Below are 24,775 nucleotides of genomic sequence, written 5' to 3'. Positions count from 1 at the left end.
AGATGGGAAACATGTCTCCTCAGGAGCTGGAGTCACTCCAGGGTATGGATTCTTCTTTTGGAAACTTTTTACTTTCCCTCTTAACAAGGCCAGCAGCTGCAGGGAAGGGAGTGACTGGCATAAACCCAGGGCGTGTCGCTTTAAGGTCTGGGACTGATGGAAAAGTTCACTGCCTTTGCAGTAGAAGCCTGGGAGGGCTCCGACCCTGACTCCGCTGCTCGTTTTTTTTCCTTTTGATGTTTTCAATTAGCATACATGTAATACACTGCCAGCCACTGCTTTTTGTACTGTGTCCTGAGGCAAGTCGCTTGGCTTCTCTAGCCACCATGTTTACAAGTGCAAAACATGACGCCCTCAGTGCAAAGACCATTCTGCATATTAATCATGCAGGAAACTGGGAGAACCGGCTCTTTCCCGAATTGATTTTCAGCCAGCCATCCCATTCCCTTTCGCAGACCTATGGTCCAAAGCAGGATTCTGACATGGAAACTCTCGGTTGCAACATGACATCCAATAGCTAAGGATTCCCTGGGAAAACCCGGAGAAGGCACTGAGCCAACCTGGGGTTGGATCACGAAAGACTTTCTGGAAGAGTTGGCTGCTGGATGACTAAGCCTGCAGAGTATGCAGGTAGAGAAGGGCAGAGTGGGGTGGGAGGACACTGAGGCAGGGCCTGCAGGCACGGTCGTCCTGGGCTACTGGGGAAGTGAAATAGTTGCGTGTGGGCGGGGCCTAAAGTGTGCGAGGGGCGGTGGAGGAGAAGGCCGGCCCCATCACACCGAAGGCCTGGACAGTGCAGCCTTGACTCAACCGGATGTGAGCACCGAGGAAAAACATCGGTGTTCACCTGGAGGAAAGGTCTGTTTAACATGACTCTGCCATGTCCCTGCATGAGCTGAGGCGGTGGCTTGTCCTCCCTGGACCTCCCCTTTCACACCTGTGAGGTGGGGATAATGATGCTGAACCTGCGAATTTCACACTTCTCGGGCAGTTTGGCAAATGCACTTGTGTTGATCTTTGTCCTGCTAAATAAAGGTGTATTACCAATATGGACATATTCTCTTCTGAGTCCTGTTGGCTTCCACACCCATCACAAAAGACAAGGAGAGCGGGTCAAGGTTGGAGGCCAGCTCCACCTTGAACTAGCTACATGGCCTTGGGCAAGTGGCTTCTCTGAGCCTCAATTCCTCACCTATAAAATGTGGGTGGAGATGCCCTGAGTCTGGTGTGGCCGAGAGAGCCGAACGAGAGCCCGTGTAAAGGTCCAGCACAGAGCCTGTGCTGTGTGGCTGTTGGTTTTGGCATCTGGTTTACAGAGAGGGCCCACGGAGTCCCAGTGAGGGAAAGAGGCTTTCTAAGTGTTACGGACTTCCTGGAGGAGGGGGCAGATGAACTGAGCCTTCTGGTGGAGCTGGGGGATGGGTTTGGGCATATCCTTAAGGATCATGACATGTCACTTTCAAATTCAATATCCCCTTGTTGAGAAATGGCCTCTGGAATGGAGACACACCACACACCCCCCAAACTCAGAAGGTCACCAGCAGACGGTATGATCAACTGAAGTGCAATCCATCGGTGGCCTGTCCTCACTGAGTACGCGTTACGATTCCCACGGCTCCTTCCCGCCTCTGCTTCCAACCTCTGCTCTCTCTTCTCGGCCTGACCTCACCTTAAGGAAGGACTGCCCCAGAGTCACCAGGACACTCATACAAGAGAGAGGAGGTAAGGAAACCAGGACTGACCAATTTCTTTTTCACCACATCACTTTCTTTGTTATCTGCTGGGTCCTTTTCACTGAGTTTCATGGTTGCTTGTTCAGATTTGGGACTGGACTTTTTCCTGAGAAATAAGGAAAAGAGAAGAAGCCATTAGACATTTGCTATCACAGATGGGTAACGTTGATCTGATGAAAACACACATAGCCCTTAAAACCTTACGGTAAAAAACATTTAATGTAATGCAAAAATGCTCATGATATAGTCTTACTTGACAAAAAGAGGAAGGTATAAAACAGAATATACAGTGGTCAACAATAAAAATAGATGTACTTATTAATAGAATCACATTCAAGCAATATATGTACTTAAACTGTATCCATGTGTTTTTTTCATTTAAATTTAAATCAAAGTATTTATACATTCAATTATTTATTCACCAAATATTCTTTGAGCCCCTGATATCTAGGTTATGGGGATACAACCTTGAGTAAGACAGAACTTGGCTTGCTCTCATGGAGCTTACATTCTAGGAAAAGACAATTTAACAAGAAAGTACAGACTGCGCATGGGGCATACAGAAGGTGAGTGGCCTGTCCCAGCACAGGCTGTGACGCTGCAGGACACGGGCTGCAGACACGATAAGCACAGGACAGAGCACGTATTTATGTGCATGGAAAACAGACTGCCTAGAAACAGCAAAACAGCAGAACAACCACTTGGCTGTGGTCTTTTAGCCAATGTTCCTCTTATTTTTCTATAGTTTCCTAACTTTGTAACCTGGGGAGAGTTGGGAAGCCCACTTCTACAACTATAAAAACAAATTAAAAAAATTTTTTTAATTAAAAAAATTTTTTTTTTAAAGAATTAAGCCCTATGGTCTCAAGCAGCCAAGGAGACATACAAAATACAATTTTGGAAGAATACTGTTGATATAGGATGGAAGGTTCTGAGGTCCAGAAGTCATCTGAGCTGGCCTGACGCGCGTGTTGGTTGGTGAGCGGCTGTAACCAACACTCTTGTGTAATATTTGAGGCACTCCACGGAGGGACCCCAACTGCCTCACGCCAGCACCCTGGGACATTCCAGCCCACAGTGCCTCCATGTTCAGGCCTCTCTGGTGTTTCTTGGGCTGCCCCGTTTGCTTAGCATGTCTTTCCTCGTTTTCCTGTTTCACTTTCAAGGCTCACTTCCTCTGCTCGTGTATCTGTTCCTCCTGGAAAGCCTGAACCCCTTCCTCCTGTGCATTCCCCAGCACGTGCCTAGCAGGAACCAAACGGTGCCGCTGACTGCTGTCCTGCGTGTGTTCCCATCGGCGACCATAACTTCTTCCTGATGGTCTGTGTCGACTCAGCTAGGCCACGGGGCCCAGGTGTGTAGTTGGACATCTAGAGAACAGGCAAATGGAGCAGGTGCATTTTGGAGATGATTAACACCCCCTGTTGCCTTGAAGGAAAGCAGATGACCTTCCCTAATGGGGGTGAGCCTCACCCAATCAGTTGAAGATCTTACGAGCAAACACAAAGGTGCCCTGAAGAGAAAGGACTTTGGCATCAAGATAACACAGAAATTCTGCCTGTATTTGCAGCCTTCAGGGCAAAACTGGAACATCAACTCTTGCTGGAATTTCTAGCCTGCTGGCTTGCCGCATGGGTGTAGGGCTTGCCAGCCCCCACAATTTCGTGAGCCACTTTCTTAAACCATCTCTCTCTCTCTCTCTCTCTCTCTCTCTCTCTCTCTCTCTCTCTCTCTCTCTCTCCCCCCCACCATCTCTATCTCCATACATATCACTACATCTAATATAGAGATTACATCCTATTGGTTCAGTTCCTCTGGAGAACCCTGACCTACACACTCCTCACACTTGGGGACCACAGCTGACCCATCTGTGTCCACGGAGTCTGACAGAGCCTGGCCGAGAGGTGCCTGGTTCACAGAACGGGTGGGGTGGGGTGGAAAACAGGGGAAGAGAGGACTCAGCGTGGGGTCAGATGGGGACGGATGGGACAAAGGAAGCCAGAACGAGGGTGTCCACGGCCAACCCCTGTCCACCTCCAGGGGCTGCGTTCCCCCTCCAGCTTATGTGAGTGTCCCCATATAATTCCGTGGAGTCCTATTCACACAGATGACACCGTAAATATGCCCCTGGAGTTCTGCCATGTGCTGACCCTTCAGGTACCTGAGGATGAAGACAGCCTCCAAGCAATCAGGTGAGAGAGAGCCAGGATTTGGAAAGGCATGAGGAGTGGAGTGGGAAGAGCAAGGATATTGGAGTCAGGAATCTGGGTCCCAACGCCGGTTCTGCCACTGTAACCTAGGACAAACCGCGTAACCTCTGGGTCTGTTTCCTTATCAGCCAATTGGAGACCATTATCAGCCTCTCGTATCATGATTGTTAGATGAGGGATAACGTAGTTAACCGGACTTGGGAAGTGCCTGCCAAATCCTTGGTTTCTCATTCGTGGTAATCATCATTCATCCAGCTAGAGAAGACTCAGAAAGGAACAGATCTGGGGGTGGGAGGAAATGAAGAGTTCTGTTTAGGAAGTGAGCTTGAGAGGTTTGTGTGGCATCCAAGTGCAAATATCACTCCGGCACTTGGAAACAAGAGAAGTGCTTGAGAAGTGGCCTGGGCTGGAGAGAATTTACAAGGTAATTAACACCTCTGAGTCAGGTAAGGTCACCTAGGGTGAGAGTGTAGAAACAAAAGAGCCCTAAGGAACTCTAAGCTGGAAAGAGCAGACGGGGGAGGGAAAACGGAAAAGGAGACGAGGCTGGAGGGAACAGGGAGAGTGAGGTGCTGGAAATGGCAAGACAATAATATCCAAAATATACAGAGGGTACCAAAAAAACATATACACATTTTAAGAAAGGAAAACTGTATTAAAATTGTAATACTTAATACTGATAACAAAAGATGAATACGGGTCATGTTTGACTTCTGCAATTACAAGAGGTGCTCAAAGTGGTTACTATCAGCGTCCAGACACTTCTGATTATGGCAAACTACTGCTTGAGCTGTGGTGACCAAAGTGTCCGCTTGTGTACATTTTTTGGCACCCCCAGTATAAAGAACTCATACAACTTAACACCAAAATAAACAAACAATCCAATTGAAAAATGGGCAGAGGACCTGAACAGACATTTCTTCAAACAGGACATACAGATGGCCAATAGACATATGAAAAGATGCTCAACATCACTAATCATCAGAGAAATGCAAATCAAAACCACAACAAGATATCACCTCACCCCTGTCAAAATGGCTATCATCAATAAGTCAACAAACAACAACTGTTGGCGAGGATGTGGAGAGAAGGGAATCCTCATGCACTGTTGGTGGGATTGTAAATTGGTGCAGTCACTATGGAAAACAGTATGGAAACGCCTCAAAAAATTAAAAATAGAGCAACATCATGACCTAGCAATTCCACTCCTGGGTATTTATCTGAAGAAATCCAAAACGTTAATTTGAAAAACTACGTGTACCCTATGTTCATTGCAGCATTACTTATAATAGCCGAGGTACGAAGCAACCTAAGTGTCCATCATGTGGTACATACATGCAATGGAGTATTACTCGGCCACAAAAAAGAATGAAATCTTACCATTTGTAACAACATGGATGGATCTAGAAGATATTATGCTCAGTGAAATAAGTCAGAGTGAGACAAATACCATATGGTCTCACTCACATGTGGAATCTAAAGAACAGAATAAACAAACAAGCAAAACAGAAACAGACTCATAGGTACAGAGAATAAACTGATGGTGGCCAGGTGGGAAGGCAGTTGGGGGCTGGGTGAAAAGATGAAAGGATTAAGAAGTACAAACTGGCAGTTACAAAACAGTCATGGGGATGTAAAACACAGCACAGGGAATATAGTGAATAATATTGTGATAACTATGGATGGTGCCAGGTGGGTGCTGTACTTATCTGGGTGATCATTTTGTAAATGATATAAACATCTAACCACTATGCTATACACCTGAAACTAATATAATAGTGAATGTCAAGTGCAATTGAAAATTTTTTTAAATAAAAATAAATAAATAAATGGCCCGACAAGAACGGTTAGAGGCCGTGAGTGCTCATCTGTGGTGAACGACTGAGCCTGGTGTAGACAAGTCTTCCTGGAACAATAGTCGTGGGGCGGAGCAGAGAAGTGGGCAGGCAGGGGGTGAGGGGTCAGAGGAGGCCTGAGGGGTTAGGGCTGCAGATGAGGAAGTCGGGAAATGGGGCACTTCTGTCCAATGGCGTCTATAGTCTCAGTGAAGCACAAAGCCAAGAAATGACCTGAAGGAGGGTGGCGAGTGGCAGATTCGCGAAGCTGTGAAATAGTGACCAGGGACATCTGGGGAGCAGCCTGGTCGGAGAGCAGGATGGTGGGGAAGGTCATTCCCGGCTCAGTACTGAAGAAGGAAGCCCGTGGGTCTCACCAGCGTGGGGTGTTCATGAGGGAGGGAAGGATAGAGCGTGAGTGACAGGCGCAATGGGTGCGTAAGGGAGAATGTGAAGCTTCAGTGGGGATTTAGGCTGGAGAACAACCGCGAGAAGACGTGATTCAAGCTGTGGTCAGAGCTTGTTGGGATGTACGTTGTCTGCCCAAAGCTGGAACCACCTGAAATCAAGGTCAGAGCAGAGGACAATCGTGAATGTGGAGGAAAGAGAAAAGAAGGCAGTGACGGACATCAACAAATTGTGGTGTGTGTTAAATATTTCCGTGAGATGTCACTAAGGCAAGGGACCATGGGCACGGGGGGGGGGGGAGGGGGGGGCTTAACCCTGTGCTCAGCAGACCCAAATCCATAGGCTGAATAAATCCTCCGTGTTGAAATAGGTGAGGTGCCCTGGACCAGCAAGCGGAGACTGGTGCATTCTTCCCAGAAAACATGTTCCAAGTGGGAACGTTGCTGGCATCAAGAGGACGTGTGGGTGGTGAGCTGTGCTTTCTCTGGGTCATAGCCAGCGCCCATTTTCGACTCTCCAGCCAGCAAGGAAATGGAGGAGGGTTGCTAAGTCAATAAAGAGCTGCTGCCCAGGGGAGCTGGATGCAGCAGAGCCTGCACCTCCCCCTACAGAGACCACCACAGAGCTGAGAATGACCTCATCACCCCTGAGATGTCACGTCACAGGTGGAAAGCTGCTCGCCTGTGCAGTACAGACCAAGTGCGGAGAGCTTGCACCCCAGGCAGCATGGAGCCAGGGGTTCAAATCCCAGCTCTACAGCTCACTAGCGGTGTGATTTGGGGAAAGGTACTTAACTTCTCTGTACCTCCGCTTCTTTATGTCAAGTGGGGAATAATAACAGGATCTCATCACAGGGCTGCCGTGAGGGTTAAATGAGTGAATGTATGCAAACCACGAGGTAAATGCTAAAGGAGAACAAACTACTGTCATCTCCAAACTCCCCGCAATTGGCCTCTGCGGAGCCCAGATAAGGTGTTTCTTCTTTGCAAGGGCCTCGTGGAATGAATGGGGTCTTAGAACTCGTCAAGGAAAAAGAGGGGGAACAACCATTTGGTGTTTGACTGAAGAACCCTCAACTGCCTCAAAAGAGTTCTCTAAGGTTTAAATGGAATAATAAATAACATAACAAAATAAATACAAGCTCTGGGCATGAGGTTCTAAAAATGCTAGCTCCCTGTCCTTTTGGTCTGCAGTAATATGGCTGCTGTTCATATCTAATACACTGTTAGTGCCCACCAGCGTGGCCATGCCAGTTCTTAAAAAGTCAAAACGCTGCCAGGCCCACTGGTGAATATCCACAGCTCAAGCCCCCGAATGCCCACCTGCCACAATCCAGCAGCTGCTGAAAGCAGGCCACTGCTCCTGGCAATTTAATTGGCCCCTACCTACGTAGGTGGTAGCTGGCGTTAAGTACTTAGAAAATCACCTCTGCTACTACTGTAGCTCCTCTCCTGATAATAAAATCCTCACGGGCACCATGCGTAAGACGCTGTGGGCTGCCATGTTAGAAACAAAGCAAGCAAGCCTCAGAGAAGTACTTTTCCCCACCCCACACCTGTCCCAGAGGTCGGGTCTGAGCCTTGACCACTTCAAGTCAGACCCTCATAAGCCTGTGCAGGGTGGAAGGACAAAAACAAAAAAGGCAATGACTCACACCAATACACCGCAAAAAGTCGGCAGCCAGCCAAGGTGGGCTTGTTGTCCCAACTGGCTCGTGCAAGCTGGGGCCCCACCATCCCTGAAGTGCCTGGAGCCACTGCCTTGAGCACTGTCCACCCTGCTCAGCAAAGCCCAGTGGTTCCAGCCAGTGCTGGGTGACAGCTCTGAACAAGAAATGCTACACACACCCTGGTCCCCAGCTTCTCTGATTAACGCTGGGCTGTGACTCTCTTCTTAATTTTCAGGATTAATTCTCTGTTAACTTTGGCATGGACCTAAAGCTAATCCTAAAACAACATATTGTTAAGGAATGTGGAAAACAGAGCAGGAGAGAGAGAGAGAAAGAGGAGAGAAAGAGAAAGAGAAAGAGAGAGAGAGAGAGAGAGAAAACCAGATTACCAGCCATAGGAGTAGTAACTATCGCCATAATGATTCATACTCAATTCATTTTTATATTAACATTTGTCAGACCAACGCACTTTATGTCTATTTTTCCACTTAATCATTACCACGTTGATTTTCAAACCCCTTGTTCCAGCTTCTCTGTCAGAGACCCAGTCATTCTTGAAAACATCCCCAAAGCTGACCCAAGGTCTGTGAGCATAACTTACCTGTCTCCTGGTGCTTCCCTCGCCTGCTCCAGTCTAAAGAGCGAACAGAATACGCTTCACAGATAGATCAGCTCCCAGTGAAATCAGCTATAAACCTGGGAAATTAGGAAAGAAAACAGTGTTAATGATTATATGACATCCATTCACAGCTCAGGGCAGCTGTCACTGTAAACATTCTGTGATATCTATCTTGACAAGTGATAAATGATTAACAGCAATGATTGACGGTCAGCTCGGCTTATTGAAAACATGCCCAGGTGTAGGTGAACAAGTTCTGGGCCAGGAGTCGAAGGCCGAGGTGTCCTGGCGAAGTCACCGCTAACTAACTAACGGTTGACCTTCCTGCGAGTCAAATCCCTTCTCGTTAACATGATGGTGTGACGGGTGCAGGAGCAACCTGCCCCGGCTGTGGTGAGGGTCAGGTGAAATGAGCTGCTGGACTTGGAAGCAGATCACAAGTGAATGCAGGTGGATCAAGTCTTAAACCCAAAGGAGCGGGATGAGGGGTTATCAGCCCCCGGACGGTCCCCCCCACCCCCTCTCCTGAGAGCCATCAGCTGGGAAATGCTGCCCCCCTGGTTTGTGCCATTGTTACTTGATGGAAACCTCGTTGACCTCCTGACCTCTTACTTTAGCTCTAAATTGATTGCACCCTGTGCTAAGCCTACTGCCTCTTCAGGACCCCGAGGGTAAACAGGGCTGGAGTGGCAGAAAGATGTAAGGGATCCAAGAGTGTGCCCGGGGAGCCGGGGCAAGACCCCAGCTTGGCCAAGGGCACCGAAAGCTTCCTCCTGACCAGTTCACAGAGAGAGATGAGGGCATGGGAAGTGAAGGATGGTTCTGGGGTGCAGCACTGAAAGATGGCTGCCCGGGAGTCCCACCCACCATGGGAAAGCGATGCTGTGCCTGGCTGCTGCACGTACTCAGGCTCTGGGTCACAGGGGTGTGTTGGGGACCTGGAAAAGCCATCTGATTCCCTGGGCATCAACTGAGCGCAACTGGGCAACCTTCTCATGGCTAATCGTGTTTCCCCAGTGCCTTGATGTTGACAAAGGGATGGCTTGGTAAACAGGAAGAAATCACCTGATCCCTCAGAGACATCTGCCCAAAGTGTCTTTCTCAATCAACTTCCAATGTCCGACACAGCCTACACACAGAAAAATAACATTTCTGTGCCCAGGTGATTTCAGTTGTGCTTAAGGAAATGCAAACACACCAACACGGAGTTTTGCCTCTTCTGAGCAATGGCATTGCTTTCCAGTCTTTTCAATCGTCCACAATTATCCAGCTGGTGCCCAAGCACCAGCTCCCTTTCCCCAAGCAGTCACCCAACGTCTCTCTTGACGTTTTTTTGTAACAGAGTGCATTGCCTGGTCTCTCCGACTGCATCTTTTTCAAGCCTGCCTTGTTTCCAAACCTTTAAGTTACGCATACTAGCTTCTGCGTAGCTGCTTAGTCTTGCACGTGGACATAATAATCATTAGGGGAATAAGAAAACAAAATAACAGCTCCTTACTAAAACTGCCTCCCCTGAGGAGTAAGGAAGTATGTACCAAAACTAATGAGTGTTTGTCAAAGGTTTGTAGGAACACGTGACCAAAACCACAGCAACTGGACTTAGTTGACCAAGAACAAAGAAGTTCACCTCCTTGGACCCTTCTGGCACCTACATGTCTCCAGTTGTCAGTCACCTCTGACCTTAGCCCCACCTGTTTCCCCCTCCCCTTGACGTAAAGGAAACCTGAATTCTGGACTTTCTTAAGGTGGTTCTTTAGATGCTGGCCTGCCATCTTCTTGCATTGCTGGCTTTCTGAATAAGTCCTTTCCTTCCTTATCCCAACACCTTGTCACGCGACTTATTGGCCATCACGCAGTGAGTAGTATGGTTTCATTTTCAGCCGCAATAAACCACCCTCTGATTATCTAAGCACTGGTTTCGCAGCATCTAGACGGTACAAGATGATGACTAAGAGCTGGGATTTGATTTCAGACCTCAACTCCCAAGCCTGTTGCTCCCCAGCCATGACACATTGTTGAAGGCCGCTCGGCAAAGTGGCAAGGAAATACTCATCTCCAGGTCATGTTGTACAGATCAAATTAGATACTGCCCTTGGAATTGCCTGCCACATAGCAAGCACCCAGGAAATATTTACTAGTGTTATTATTATTGGGAAATCTCTTTATTGATCATTATTTTTATTCTTGTGTCTTTACACATTTTCAAATGTTTTTGGAGCACCTACTATGTGGTCAACATAATGCTAAATACTGAAAAGGGTGAACCTATTACTCCTCCTGGCTAATTTAGAATCTACTCAGAAGGATGAGCCAATATAAGGGACCTACATTCAGTAAGCACCTACTATGTGCCAGGCACTGATTATAGCCTCACTTAATCCTAAAAGCAGCCACTGAAGTTTTGCTATCTCCATTCTACGGCTGAGCCTACTGGGATTCTAGAGGTCACCCCACTTGCCCCCAACACCAGGACTTGTGAATGAGAACTGAGGTTTGAAGTAAGACCCCCACTGCCTGCTGCTCTGTGGGGAAGCTCCTCCCCAGAGAGAACCGCCCCCGTTGAGCGAGCCTCAGGGCTTTGATGTCAGAGACATTTCTCTCTTTGTTTGGCAGCCCGGCATCTCCCGACTTCCCACTTAGAAAGACTCCAACTTGTGGGTCGTGTGGGCACGTCCCTCTCACCTTCTCAAGGATTTCCCCCCAGCAACTACCCCATTCTCTTCAGGCATCATCAATGTCTCCCTCCTTGTTGGGTCATCCCAGGCTAGTACAAAAATGTCTTAATATCACCAATTAAAAACACACAAAAAACTAAAAAGTGTAGGCAAGGAGGTGGAGGAATTGGAGCTCTTGTACATTTTTAGTGGGGATGTAAACTGGTACAGCCCCTGCGGAAAAGCGTTTACTGATTTCTTAAAAATTAAACACAGAATTGCCATATGATCCAGTATATGCCTATAATTCCAGTTCTAGGCATATACCCAGGAGAATTGAAAACAGGTGTTCAACAAAAACTTAAACACGGATGCTATAGCAGTGCCAAAGGGTGATAACAGTCAAAATGTCCACCAACTAATAAAAGGATAAACAATTGTGGTTTTCTCCGTGCAATGGACTATTATTCGGCCATATAAGGAATGAAGTTCTGATGCATGTTACAAACGAGAGAACCTTGAAACCATTAGCTAAGTGCAAAAAGCCTGATACAAAAGGTCACATGTTTTTATGAGTCCTTTTCAATGGAACATTCAGAACAGGTTCAACTATTGAGGGTGGAAAGCAGATTAGTGGTTGCCAGGGGCTGGGGGAGGGTGCAAATGGGAACAAGTATTCAATGGGTACGGGTTTGCTTTGGGATGATGAGAATGCTTCGTAACTAGATAGAGGCGGTGGGTGCCCAACACTGTGAAGGTTCTAACGCCCACTAAATCGTTTACTTTAAAATGGTTAATTTCAAAAATAAAATTAAGTGGTTAATTTTATGTTAAGTGATTTCACCTCAACTTAAAAAAACCAAAAACACTTGTTTTGATCCCCTGTTGTCACCCCGTATTTCCCATGCTGTGTGTGATGGTAAAACTCTCCCAAAGAGAATTCACTGTCTCCACTTTGCTCCTTCCGTTTTCTCCTCAGCTCCTGCCCACAGGGTTTCTGACCCACCACTCCACTCAAGTTGCTCTTTTGAGGACATGAATGATCCAAGTCAATAGTCAATTCCCTATAACCTGCCATCAGCTTTGATGAAGTTGACTACTCCTCTTCCTTCTGGGTCCTTCTAGAAACTTCCTTTTCAGCCAACAAACTGGCCTGGTTTTCCCTCAGCCTCCCTGGTTATTCTTTCCTAGTCCATTCAGCTGCTCCCTGTCACTTACCAGATGTCCAGTGGTGGAGCATCCCAGGACTCAGTCAAAACCCCACACTCTTTCCACAGTGACCTCATCCAGACTCATAGCCTTGAAACCATCAACATGCTGCTGACTCCCGAATCTATCCCTTTAGCTTAGACCTCTCCCCCAAGATCCAGACTCATCTGTTCACCTGCCCGGTCAGTGTCCTCACTTGGCTTAGAAGCTTCTCAAATATAGCAGGTCCCAAACTGAACCTCCGATATCCCTGTTCCAGTTCCCATCCCTCCTGTTTCCCAGCCCCAAATAGCAGACGCCTTCCTTCCCCTAGATTCCTTCCCAGCTGTCCAAATCATGGAAACTCTCATCAACTCTGCTCTCAATTCTATCTGCAGTAGATGACATCATGTCTCACCTGGGAGACAGTCTCCTGACAGCTGTCTCTGCTGATCCCCCACTCCCCAGGTGGTTCCATACAGCGACATCTAGAGTGGCTTCCTATGGCCAAAACCAGACCAGGTGACCCACCCTGCTTAAAGCTTCCAGTGGCTTTCCTAAAATCAAATCCCAAATTGCCGTTCCCTCGGCCCAGATTCAGGCCCTCCTTGCTCGTTCACATGAGGTAAGAATAGAAAGGCTTTGGCACCCCCAACGTGGGTTCAAATTCTGGCTCCGCTGCCAACCAGTTGTGTGACGTAAGTGGGTTGTGAAGGTCCTTGATGACAAGGTGGGTGGTCCTGCCAACACTGGACGCTGAATCTGACACAGAGAGGCAGGGGCCACTGAGGAAGCATTCTCTATGCAGAGGTGTCAGCCTAGAGAGAGGCCAGTGACAACGCACCAATTGTCCAGCAGTGGTGGGTCAGGGACCTCCTGATCAGGCTGTTCTCTTGTTGTTTGCTTCCCATGTTTTCTGCATATTTTCAGAACCTGGATCCATAGTTTCTCTGTTGGTTCAGTCATGAGCTTCCACTATCTACCCTTTAAACCCCCATTCTACCCAAGTCCATCAGGGTGGGTTTGAGTTGTTTATAACCAGGAATTCAACTAGTGCATTTGGCTCCTCCTGGCTGCTGCATTTAGGCCTCTTCATACTCAGGTCCCTTGTCTGGAAGGTCGACCAGGAAGCCCACGGACCAGACAATTTTGCCTAGGGTCAGTCCTGATGTAGGCTCGACAACTTGGGTGGAAACACAATAAACAAATAAAAAAAAAGAATCCTTTTTGATGAGAAAAGTCAATAAACTCAAATGCAGCACTGAAGACGCCCTCAGAATTTCAGTCATTTCAAAAGTAGAAAAATCGAACGCGTTTCTGGTCGTCGGAGCCTTCCGTAATGAGAGGAGCCCCTCACCAGGGGGCTTCTGTTTCCCCCCTCTCTAATTTTAAGTAAGTGAACATATAACTACTACAGTCATCAAAATGAAGTAAGAAAAACAAGTCATCCTATTTGGCTGCTAAAAACATTTTCCAAAGAAAACATGATAAAAGTGCTTTGCATGATAGAAATTCGGATGGAGAACTTTTAAAAGTCTGCAATGATTAAAGACTATCTCTGCCAATTTCAAGTTTGGTTGACACCATGTGGAGTCTGACTGGAGCCCTTATGGGACTGTTCCTCTAACTCCACAGTAGTTCATGGGCAGACCTATGCCTCGGTTGAGTTATCATTTTGAAATAAATGAAAAAATTCAACTGTTTAAAAAAGAAAAAAGTGGAGTGAACTGTTCTAAGGTTCAGACCCTCCTCCTGGCTCATCAGTTTGGTTTCAGCAGGAAGAGCAGGGTTTGGCCACCACAGTGACCCAGCTTCAATCCCTGACGTTGCCGCCAACCAGCTGTGTGACCTTCAGCAACTCTGTCAAACCTATCTCAGCTCAGCTTCCTTACCTGTGTCAGCAGCATGACAACAGGTCCCTGTGTGTGTGTTAATGATAATGTGTGGACATAACACCCAACACCTAGCAAAGACTCGGGAATTGTACCTATTTTTAACATCTACAAGTCAATCATTCATGAAATTGAAAGAGTCCAACATAAATATTTATATTATACTTAACTGCTCATTCAGAGTTTCTCCCAGTTCCTTCTGCTTGGCCAGAGTTGACTAACAAGCACGTAGGAGCCTTTGCCGGCCCTGAGCAGGTCTCAATGACCTTGGGATTCCCAGGAAGACTCAGCACATGCTTTAGATGTTGAAGGAAAGGCTGGGTAGATGCTGGTCAGCTCTGACCTTCCTTAGACCTGGAAAGGCTCATCTGAGCTACTTTGCTGAGCTCCTACTTGGTTCTCCCCTTTCTCACCGGCCTCTTTCCACATTCTTCTCTGGGGCCTCCTCCCTGTCCCGTCATCCTCTTCTCTCTGCACTCTCTCCACAGCGGCACAGATCCCATCTGCATGCTGACTCCCACGTTATTAGACACCCTTTTGATCCCCCACCAAACCTTCTCCTCTACAATCTTTCCCTCCTAGGTAAGTGGCATCACCATTCTACCTACTACCCACACCCTACCCTGTCCCTGAGATCTGTCCAGAATCTGACACATTTCATCAAAACCAGCTCTTCCACCCCAGTCAGAGCTGCTGCCATGGCCTCTTGCCTCTTCTCCCTGCCCTGGCTTCCCACTCCACCGCCGCCGCCACCACCACCACCACCACCATTGCCACAATCGCCATTGCCACTGCCACTATCACCACTGCCATCACCACTGCCATCACCGCTGCCACCATCACCATCGTCACCACCACTGCCACCACCTCCACTACCATCACTGGCACCGCCACTATCACCACTGCCATCACCACTGCCACCACTGCTGTCACCATCTCCACCATCACCACTGCCACCATCTCCACCATCACCACTGCCACCACCTCCACTACCGTCACTGGCACCGCCACTATCACCACTGCCATCACCACTGCCACCACTGCTGTCACCATCTCCACCATCACCACTGCCACCACCTCCACTACCATCACTGGCACTGCCACTATCACCACTGCCATCACCACTGCCACCACTGCTGTCACCATCTCCACCATCACCACTGCCACCATCTCCACCATCACCACTGCCACCACCTCCACTACCATCACTGCCACTGCCACTATTACCACTGCCATCACTGCTGCCATCACTGCTGCCACCATCTCCACCATCACCACTGCCACCACCTCCACTACCATCACTGCCACCGCCACTATTACCACTGCCATCACTACTGCCATCACTGCTGCCACCATCTCCACCATCACCGCTGCCACCATCTCCACCATCACCACTGCCACCACCTCCACTACCATCACTGCCACCACCACCACTGCCACCTACACTTTCATGGAAGCATAAATGGAAAAAAAAAAGTGAACAGAATCCATGAGTCCCTTTGAATTGTGTGTTCCACCGAGTTCTAAATCTGTCTCCTCTACTGGCTCTTCGCTTGAGGATTAAGATAATAGGACATTCCTTCCAGCCAGAAAAGTGAAGTTTCTGAGATGCCCTTGAACTTGGAGCCTCAGCTGCCGGCCCCACCTTCCCTGCTGAGGTTGTGCCAGGAGAGTTCAGGCTTACCTTCTGCTCTAAGGCAGCAAAGACGCTTACCCTGCTCCAGGAAAATCCCCAGGACTCACACCCCTGGGGAGGGAATTCCAAGTGACCTCTCCAGCAAGGCGGGACTTTCCTCCTAAACAGGAGCCCTGGATAAAAGCAACTGCCTTTCAGGACTCCCTGATTCGTCCCACTTCCAGCCAGCAAGCAGTCATTCCTGTGACAACCCTTCTAAGTGGGGAAAACCAGCAATTGATTTGGAGGGGAGACCCACAAGCACCTTCCCCTTCCAAGGTGGGCAGTTACTTTCTGGGTCCGCCAAAGCTTGGGCCAGGACAAGGGGACAGGGAGGAAAAAACACAACAGCAAATTCAAGTGCTGCTGGCCTAAGAAGTCGCTAGGAGCGGCTTCCTCTTTCCTCTCTGTTTCCTGAGAAGCAGCCGCTGGGGGGAGGGGGGCATACAGAGGATTTCCTCTGTGGGACTGGGGTGAGAAGGGCAGTTTCTCTGAGGAGGTGGGGGAAGGCAATTCTCCCAAGTGAGGGATAAAGAAGCAGAGCAAGGGAGGGGCAGAGTCAAGACGGACACCCATCACTCCCAATGTCACTTTCTCCCAAGGCTGCTGAACTTAATCACCATTCACTTTTACTTTACACCCTTGAATGAGTTCCTGGGGCTATAAGCATCCCAGCGGCTGGGTGTGTTGGGGGCTCATTCCAACCTGAAAAACAGCCACAGGTGAGGCCACTCAAGGACACCTATTTGCTGCATTTTGCCAAGCAAGCTCTTGTCAGGAAATTCATTCATTCATTCATTCATTCATTCATTCATTCATTCATTCATTCGCTTATTCAATTACTTATTCAACAAAGGCTTCCTGGGGAATTACTAAGAAGCAAGCCCTTTGTTAGTTGCTGGAGATACAGCAATGAATCAGATCAAGGCCATCCTGGAAGGAGCTGGCACTCATAGGAGGGAGGTAGACACACAACAGAGAATGGTAACAGTGTGGAATGCCTTCCTTTAATCACTCAACACACACTGACTGACGTCAAGGTGTGGTTCCAGGCACCTGGGGTGGAGCAGTGAACAGACCCAGGAAAAATGCCTGTCCTCATGGAGTTTACATTCTAGGGAGTGTTAAAAGTGAGCTGGCATCTTAAGATGCTTAACCATAGAGCTGGGGAGGACTATGGGTGGAGCTGGGCCGATGGTCACTTCTGGGGGAGGGATGCAAATAAAGGGGGAAGCCATGTTGGGCTCTGCCCCCTTTTTGCCACGTGGGTGGTGGTGAGCAGGCTGGCGAGTGTGCACACACTCTTTGGTTCTGTTTCTTTTTTTCCCCCCCGAATAAACCGTTTTCTTTGGCGGATTATCTGGAGAATTATTTGGCCAGTCCAAAGGAGGGTGACAGATCATAAAACAAAACACATTGAGTAAATGATGCGGTGTGTTAGAATGTGATGGGTACTATGGAAAAAACATAAGAAAGGAGACGGGGAATGCTAGCGTGGCGGTGGAAGTGGAGAAATTGCACATTTTAAAAAGATGATTCTGGAAGGACTCACTAGAAAAGTGACATGTGAGCAAAGACTGGAAGGATGGGTGAGGCTGAGCCGTGTAGACCACTGGGCTGTGGTTACAAATCACCAAGACGTGAGGCTGTGGGAGCCAGAAATGGGCTGCTAACTGTGTTGGCAAAGTAGATTTCCAGCAGGACAGTGAAGAGAGAAGGGCCTACGGGGTGAGGAGCTACGGAAGTGCAGAGTGAGTGGGTGAGGAGAATGACATGTGATCTTTCCAGAGAGGTAAGTGGGACAAGAAGATGGGCCCAGCCTTGTCCCAGAAGGTGGGACAAGAAGATGCTCGGACTGGATCCTGTTGAGTGGTCGGATGGTGAAATGATGGAGAGGTTAACATGCTGACACTAGACCCCTAGGTTCAAACCCCGGCTCCCCTGCTGGCTCTGTAACCGTGAACAACTCAACCTTTCTGGATCTCAGTTTCTTCCCTCTCTGTAAAGTGGGGAAAATCACAGAACCCACCTCACAGGATCAAGTGACTTAAGACTGCATCTGCGTTTTATTTTCTCTGAAAGAGCGTGGAGGGTGGAGGGTGAACTGGAGTGGGGGACTGGGCCAGACTGGCAGCAGGGAAGTGCATTTGAGAACTCGAGATTGAGAGTTTGCAAGTACCCTGGTCACATATCTCAGAGCAGGACGTTTATATGTAAAGACGATGTATTGCTTTGTTTGATGCCTGATTCCTAAGCACTGGCATTCTTCCAAGCAACGTGCCAGAGACACAGACATGGTTCTGTCCTCTTGGGTTTGGAATCTGGATGTGGGGCACAGATACCAACACCCACAAAGCAGGGTAGGCTTGCATACAGTGTGTGGGGTGATGGGGCGAAACCTGATCCTGGAGAAACCTAGACCGTCAGAGATACCGGTCATTGCCACCACCTGGAGAGTTTCCTAAAAAGAGATTTCTGGACCCCACCCAGACCCAGCGATTCTGAAAATCCGGAGGAAAGGTTTAATAAGCTATAATTTGAATGTATTCCAGGTGATTCTATTTATCAGCAAAATTGGCAAATGCTTCCTGATCCAACACAATGCCCTCTCTTTGCAGACAGGAAACGTGAGGTCCAGAGGTGTGGCCAAGGATGCCCAGGCAGCGTGTAGCCAAAGCAGGGCTGGAACCCGCGGCCTGCGCTTTCTCAGATGCATTCACTTTCCCCTCGGGCTGCATAACGAAGCACCACAAACTGGGGGGCTTAAAATGAGTAGTGTATTTTCTCACAGTTCTAGAGGTTAGAAGTCCGAGACCAAGGTATCAATCGGCAGGACCATGCTCTCTCAAAGGTCCCCCAGGAGAGTATCTGTTCCAGGCCTTTCTCTTAGCTTTTCGTGATTTGCTGGCAATCCTTGGTACTCCTTATCTTGCAGCTGCATACCTCCCGTCTCTGTTCCGGTTCTCACATGACCTTCTGCCTATGCGTCTGCTTCTTCTGAAGGCACCAGTCGCAGTGGATTAGGGCACAACCCATCCAGTGTGACTTTATCTTAACTAACTACATTTGCAATGACCCTATTTCCAAATAAAGTCACGTTCTGAGATCGTGAGGGTTAGGTTTTCAACATATCTTTTGGGGAGACACAACTCACCCCACAACACCAGCCCAAGCTTGTCTGTGACTCCCGCTGACACAGTTAATTGTTAGGGTCCACCTAATTCCGGCAAGATTTGAAGGCACTGACCCTAAAATAAAACAGATAAAACAGGACTAATAGAAGAAGAAATACTGAATAAATCATGAGTAGGAACCACAACATGGAGGAGGGGGTGTAAGTGTAGCAGACACTTTGGTTAGAGGCATTTTGCAGCCACTGAGGACTTGGTTTCACTCCTTGTCTGGGCTCCCGACCCCCACGGGACCTTCTCACACTTGGAGTTTTCTTTACAGGAATGTGACTGTGGTGACTGGAAAGGACCCCTGCAAGCAAAGCAAGAGGTTGCTATGTAGGAGTGTGTCTTCTGGGCCTCCGGGGCGGGGAGATGTTAGTCCTCAACACGCTTCCACAGGTTGGTGTGGAAAACCCATGCGTGATGCAAATTCAATAATAACTGGAACAAATAACATTCTTGCGGACTTTGCAAGTCACAAAGCGCCTTCACATTCATTACCAAAGACAATCCTCCCCAGAATTTTGGGAGGTGGACTGGGCTCGACTTCATCCTGGCAATAAGACTGAAGGGCAGAGAGGCAGCCCAAGGTCACACAAGGAGCTGCAAATGAGTCAGTCACAGCTAAGCCAGGTTTCCTGGTTCTAGTCCAGGACTCTTTCCACTACTTCTCCCTCCACAGTGAGGTTCTTCCCATCCCAGTTTTCAGAGCCATCACTATCAGACAATCCATCCATCCATCAGTATTTAAGTAAGTAAATGGCTATATTTAATTAAAAATATCATTCATCCTTGTTACTACTTAATTTACATTATCTCATCTTTTTCCAACACCAACCTTGGTAAGTATCACCTCCAAGGCTGGAAGGCTGGAAGCAGTCAAGAATCACCACCATCCCAGCTAAGCGGGGTTCTACTGGATGGGACCCCGAGAAGGGATGCCAGAAGGAGCAAGGTCCCACTTTCACCCCCACACAGACGTCAACCTCCTCTCTAACATGGCTTCCTTCCAGCTAAGAAAGACCACCACTTCCTGGAGAATTCTCAAGCCAGAATACATTGGATGAATCGAATCAAAAGACTCATTTTAAAGGCACTGAAGAGAGCCACTGAAACGAATTAGCTGGGTTCTGTAGCTACACTGCAGTCTGGTACAGAAGCAAAGAAGGAAGTCAATACATTAGGTATTGTGGTGTAAAAGGTTAAAAATAATCGCAAAAACCACAATTACTTTTGCACCCACCTAGTATATCAAGTGGGTCCTATAATAAGCAACTGTTATTATTACGAGCCTATCCTGGGCTAGACCCTCAAATAAACTCTTGCATTTCATCCACCTAATCACCCTGCAGGAATCCATTTGTGAGGAATATACTGAGACTCAGACAGGGTAAGTGGTTTGCCTGCTGACACACCATTCTTCTGCATTTATGTGTAGACTTTTGCCAGGGGTGTCCCTGGGGGTGCAGAGGGTCCCTTCACCCTTCAACTTCTCTGCAGTCACTAAACACGTACTGCAACCAGGCTGTGGGCACAACAGGAGATAAGTAGGTATGGGATTCTCCAGATGTTCACAGCTATGCCTTCTGGACAGCAAATAGAGGAGTTACTGTCTCACAAGCTGTCCTGCAAGTTACAGCCCAGAAACTACTCCTGCCGAATGCACTCTCGAACCGTGTTCCTGTACTGGGCATTTGTCCTGCCTTCCTGTCTCCTTCCTGTCCCAGAGAACCAGGCTGGATACGTTCAGAGAAGCCTTACCTTCTGCACTGAACACAGTGCTTCCCCCCAAACCCCCCAGGTCCCCTAGAACTGCAGCCTCTGGGCCCCTCGCTGCCCTGGGTGAATGCTGGCTCCCAGTGCAACTGACTGACATGGGCTGGCCAGCACCCTGCCTGTCTCCACCGGTCGGGCGGTGTGTCTCCCTTCCTCTTGATCATGGCCATGACCTTCATAAAACGAGTGGCTTTTCAGTGTCCTCCAGAGACCAGGGCCAAGTAGGCTGATGAGAACAGGCATTTGCCAGGCCCACACCTTGGGATTCTGATGTAATGAGCTGGGACGGGGCAGGACATCTGAAATTTAACACACACCGACCCCACCACACCCTTGATATCCTGATTGGCAGCCTGCAAGCAAAGCTTCAGGCTTATCAGTGTTTCCAAACTTCAGCCTTAGCTCGCCCCTGCATGATGCGGCACTCTAAGTAGAGTTATTTATATTTTTTACCCTGCTTTGCCCTAAGCCATTGGTTCTCAGCCTGGCTGTTAGTTAATGCCCCTTAGAGAGTGTTGTATAAAACCCCAAATCAGGCCCCTCTCTGGCCTGGAGCATATTAAAAGCTCCCTGGACAATTGAAAGGTGTGGCCCTGGGTGAGAACCACAGCCTTAAGCAATGATGTACATGAAGTTGAATAGACATTAAAATATATGCACAAAAACTGAAGTAAGCACGTTCATCCACAAACAACCGAAAAACATCCTGGGTTCCATGCTTTGACAAACTCTGGACCAGAGGGGAAGGCCCTCCCCGTCTTTAGGGTCCATGTCCAGGAGACAGAATTCCTCTCACTGAGTCTGTCACATGTACTAGACACGACCCGCCACCGCACATGCGACCTCATGACCCCCCCATAGCAACCCAAGGCAGGAGGTCATCGTCAGGCCTGTTTTACAGATAGAGAAACTGAGGCTTAGAGCCTCCCAAAAGCTGACTGTTCTAGAATTCGGAAGCTACTTGCAGGGAATTCAATGCCCATGTCAGGGGCAGAGAAGTGAACGGCCCTCCTTCCAGTGGGGTCGGATTGAGGGGTGACGGGGTTCTACATGTGTACCAGTTTGTAACATCCTCTAAGGAGCGGCTTTGCAAAGGCCTGGGGTAGGGGATCGAGGGTGGTCGGCCCACCCTGGTTTTACCATGCTCACCCGTAATCTAACTCCGATTAGAAAAAAGGAATCATGTTCCACTACTATCAGAAAAGCTAAGCTTTAATCAGCATCATAGCGATCAGATTTGTCATTAGTCAGTCATTTGTGTGGCTAATAGACTGGCCCATGACCTTGAGCTCCCGGCCAAGCCTAATTCCATGAAAGCCGTGTGCGGTTTGGAAACCGGCTGCATTGTTTGCCAATCCCATCTAATTAGCTTCAAATTTCTTGACCCACTAAAGAGCACCGCGCTGCACTGTGTGTTCTCCGAAGCGAGACAGAAGGCCCCTGCACTCCCAGGAAGCCCAGGACAGCTCAGAATCCGCAGGCTCACTCTTCGAGGGGGTTACAAAGCATTGTCTTAATGAGCTCAGTCGAATGCTTGAAGGTGAACCAGATGCTCAACACCCATGCACTTGAATGGATGCTTAGGTACAATTATGGAAAGCTCTAGAAAGTGGGGTAAGGCAGAACGAGAGGCAGTATCAAGAGATTCTGACCTACACGGAAAAGTGAGAATGAACCTGACCTGTGGCTGTGGGGTGGGAGTGGCATGAGAGTCCAGGCGGAAGGAGTGGGAAGGAGCTTGTGTGTGAGCGTCTGAGAAACCCGTGTGGCTGAAGCCTGCGGCCATGGGTTGGGAACAAGGTTCGGGATTTGGGGTGACTGCTGTGAAGAGTCGTGGGAGGTATTGGGGGTTTCTAAATTTGGCAGGGAGTTGAGGGGGGTGATGATGTCAGCTCTTTACAAAGGCCTCTTGGGCAGCCAGTGGAGCTGGGTTGTTAGCACCCGGGGAGACGGGAGGATGAGACAACGCAGAAGCAGGAAGACCCATCTGGTCCACACCAGAGAGGGTGGAGGCTTAGGCCAGGAGGAGGCTGGGAACAGTGGACTTCTCATAAGGTGACAGCAGCATGAAGTTCTGTACTCACAGCCTGACGCTTGGGGAACAGGAGACCTGGCTCAGCTGCTGTCACTATTTAGCCCATCCCACCCTCAGACCGTGCTGGAGAAGCAACCATTTTAATCTTCCTCCAACTCCCCAGTAGGTCTCTTGAGGGACGATAGTGGAGTGGAGTGGAAGATGGTATATAGATAGTATAGTTCTGGTGACTTAGCTGTGTGACCCTGGGCAAGTTATGTAACCAAGCTGAGCCACGATTTCTTTTGGAAAGGGAATTTGAATCTCTCTTTGCAGGTGGAGCGCTCCAATGAAATGAGATGCGTGTAGAGTCAGGCACTGTGGAGGAGTTCAGGAAACGTCCCCCAATCCTTTTTGGCAGCACATTTGCCTCTCTCCATTTTCTCCAAGTGCCAAAGAGCCTCTAAATGTCTAACTCAATTTCCTCCTTTTGTCCTGGGCTCCATGAAAATCAAATTTCTGCTCGTAGTGGCTTATAACTGACTTGAGTCTGTTATGCTGGATGACATTACTGGAAAGAACTAAGGTTGTCTTGGAATAGATGGGATAAGTAAGCTAGATGCTTCGTTACGTCATCCCACCCTGTCCACCAGCCCTGCTGTCCGACACTGTCCTGGCTCTGCCTGCGACCTGCACACCTGCCCAGAAGACCAGCCCACCTGCCCCGGAGACCTGCCCACCTGCCCCTGAGACCCGCCCACCTAGCTAGGGAAGGCACCCCTCCACCTCAGACGCGGTGTGTATCCAAAACACCCTCTATTTCTGCTGGTCTGGGTCACACTCATCTCTCAAAATCAACCTAAGCGTCACTTTTTCCAAGAAACCTTCAATATCTACCCAGAAATCGTCTGGATACAGTATTCTGTTTTAAAAATGGAGAAACTAAGTTTAAAATTCTTAGTATCCAGGGCAGGCCCTTTTGCCTGCTTTTTATCATCTTGGCACCACTTTTTATCGTCTTATTTTTATCATCTGGGCCTCACCCTCGGTAGAACTCTGCTGGCAAGTGGATTTCTGAGGTCCAAGGGCTGGCAGCACAGATAGGTGACCTGCTGAGCAGCGCCCTGGGCGTCCGGGCTGGGCTCTTTCTGTCGTGCCACCAAAACACCTGGTCTTTGAGCCCTCGGGCCAGGCACCAACTCCCTCCAGTGACTCAACTCCGGGCAGACGAAGTCCTCTTCCCACGTCTGCTGCCCCCCTGCCCTGCCTTGGCCCCGTGCCCACTCTTCTTCTGGGGAAGCGGAGCTGTCAGCAGCACAGCCCTGGCTCCGTCTGTCCACAGGTGTCCCATGCCCCTTCACTCTGGCTGCTGGGTTCTGAGCTGTTATTGCTCCTTTCTGAACTTCAGCGTCTTCATCTGTGAAATGGGACTAAAAGCAGTAAACTCCACCTCATGGGCCGCTGCGGGGGATTCCAGGATCCCTGGAAAGGCTCAGCTGCGCGACTGCCTCGTGCAGTCCACTGAGGCAACTCGGGACGAATGTTAACTGTTGCTCTTAAGCCAGACCTCACCATGAACCCAATCCTTTCCCTTTTCACAATTTTTGTAATAAAAAGAAATACAGCATAACATTTATGAGTATGGAGACAAAAGCTAGCAAATTTGGGTCCCACTGCTCACAAATTTTGCTGAGGACGTCACACATACTCACTCACTCCCCAGCAGGCCTGTCAGTTACGTGCGGTGTCATCCCCTTCTCACAGGCGAGGAAACGGAGGCACAGAGGGGCAAGTTGCTGGCAAAGGGCAGAGCTGGGATTTGAACCCGGGCAGCCTGTTCAGAGCCTGCACTCGCGCGTCAGGCCACTCTGTGGGTCCATCGGCCGTGAGACCTGCAGGGGACAGCAGGGACGGCTCTGTCTTCACTCA

The 24,775-nt window shown here is 48.8% G+C and overlaps 1 protein-coding gene across 1 annotated transcript in view; it reads right to left on the bottom strand.

Moving 5' to 3' along the window:
* The window catches only part of SLC2A9 (solute carrier family 2 member 9), a 125,630-nt gene extending 100,855 nt beyond the window's left edge, over window positions 1-24,775 (bottom strand). The window contains exons 1-3 of the mRNA XM_033105904.1: window positions 24,559-24,775; window positions 8,457-8,551; window positions 1,743-1,839 (exon numbers count right to left, since the gene is read on the bottom strand). Of these exons, the coding sequence (XP_032961795.1) occupies window positions 1,743-1,805 (63 nt within the window). The 5' untranslated portion in view covers window positions 1,806-1,839; window positions 8,457-8,551; window positions 24,559-24,775. The remainder of the gene's footprint in view (window positions 1-1,742; window positions 1,840-8,456; window positions 8,552-24,558) is intronic.

Source organism: Rhinolophus ferrumequinum, chromosome 5 (assembly GCF_004115265.2).
Source record: "Rhinolophus ferrumequinum isolate MPI-CBG mRhiFer1 chromosome 5, mRhiFer1_v1.p, whole genome shotgun sequence".
In the NCBI taxonomy this organism is placed as follows: Eukaryota; Metazoa; Chordata; class Mammalia; order Chiroptera; family Rhinolophidae; genus Rhinolophus; species Rhinolophus ferrumequinum.
The sequence above is the reverse complement of the archived record's forward strand: the minus strand, read 5'-3'. Positions and strand labels throughout refer to the sequence as shown.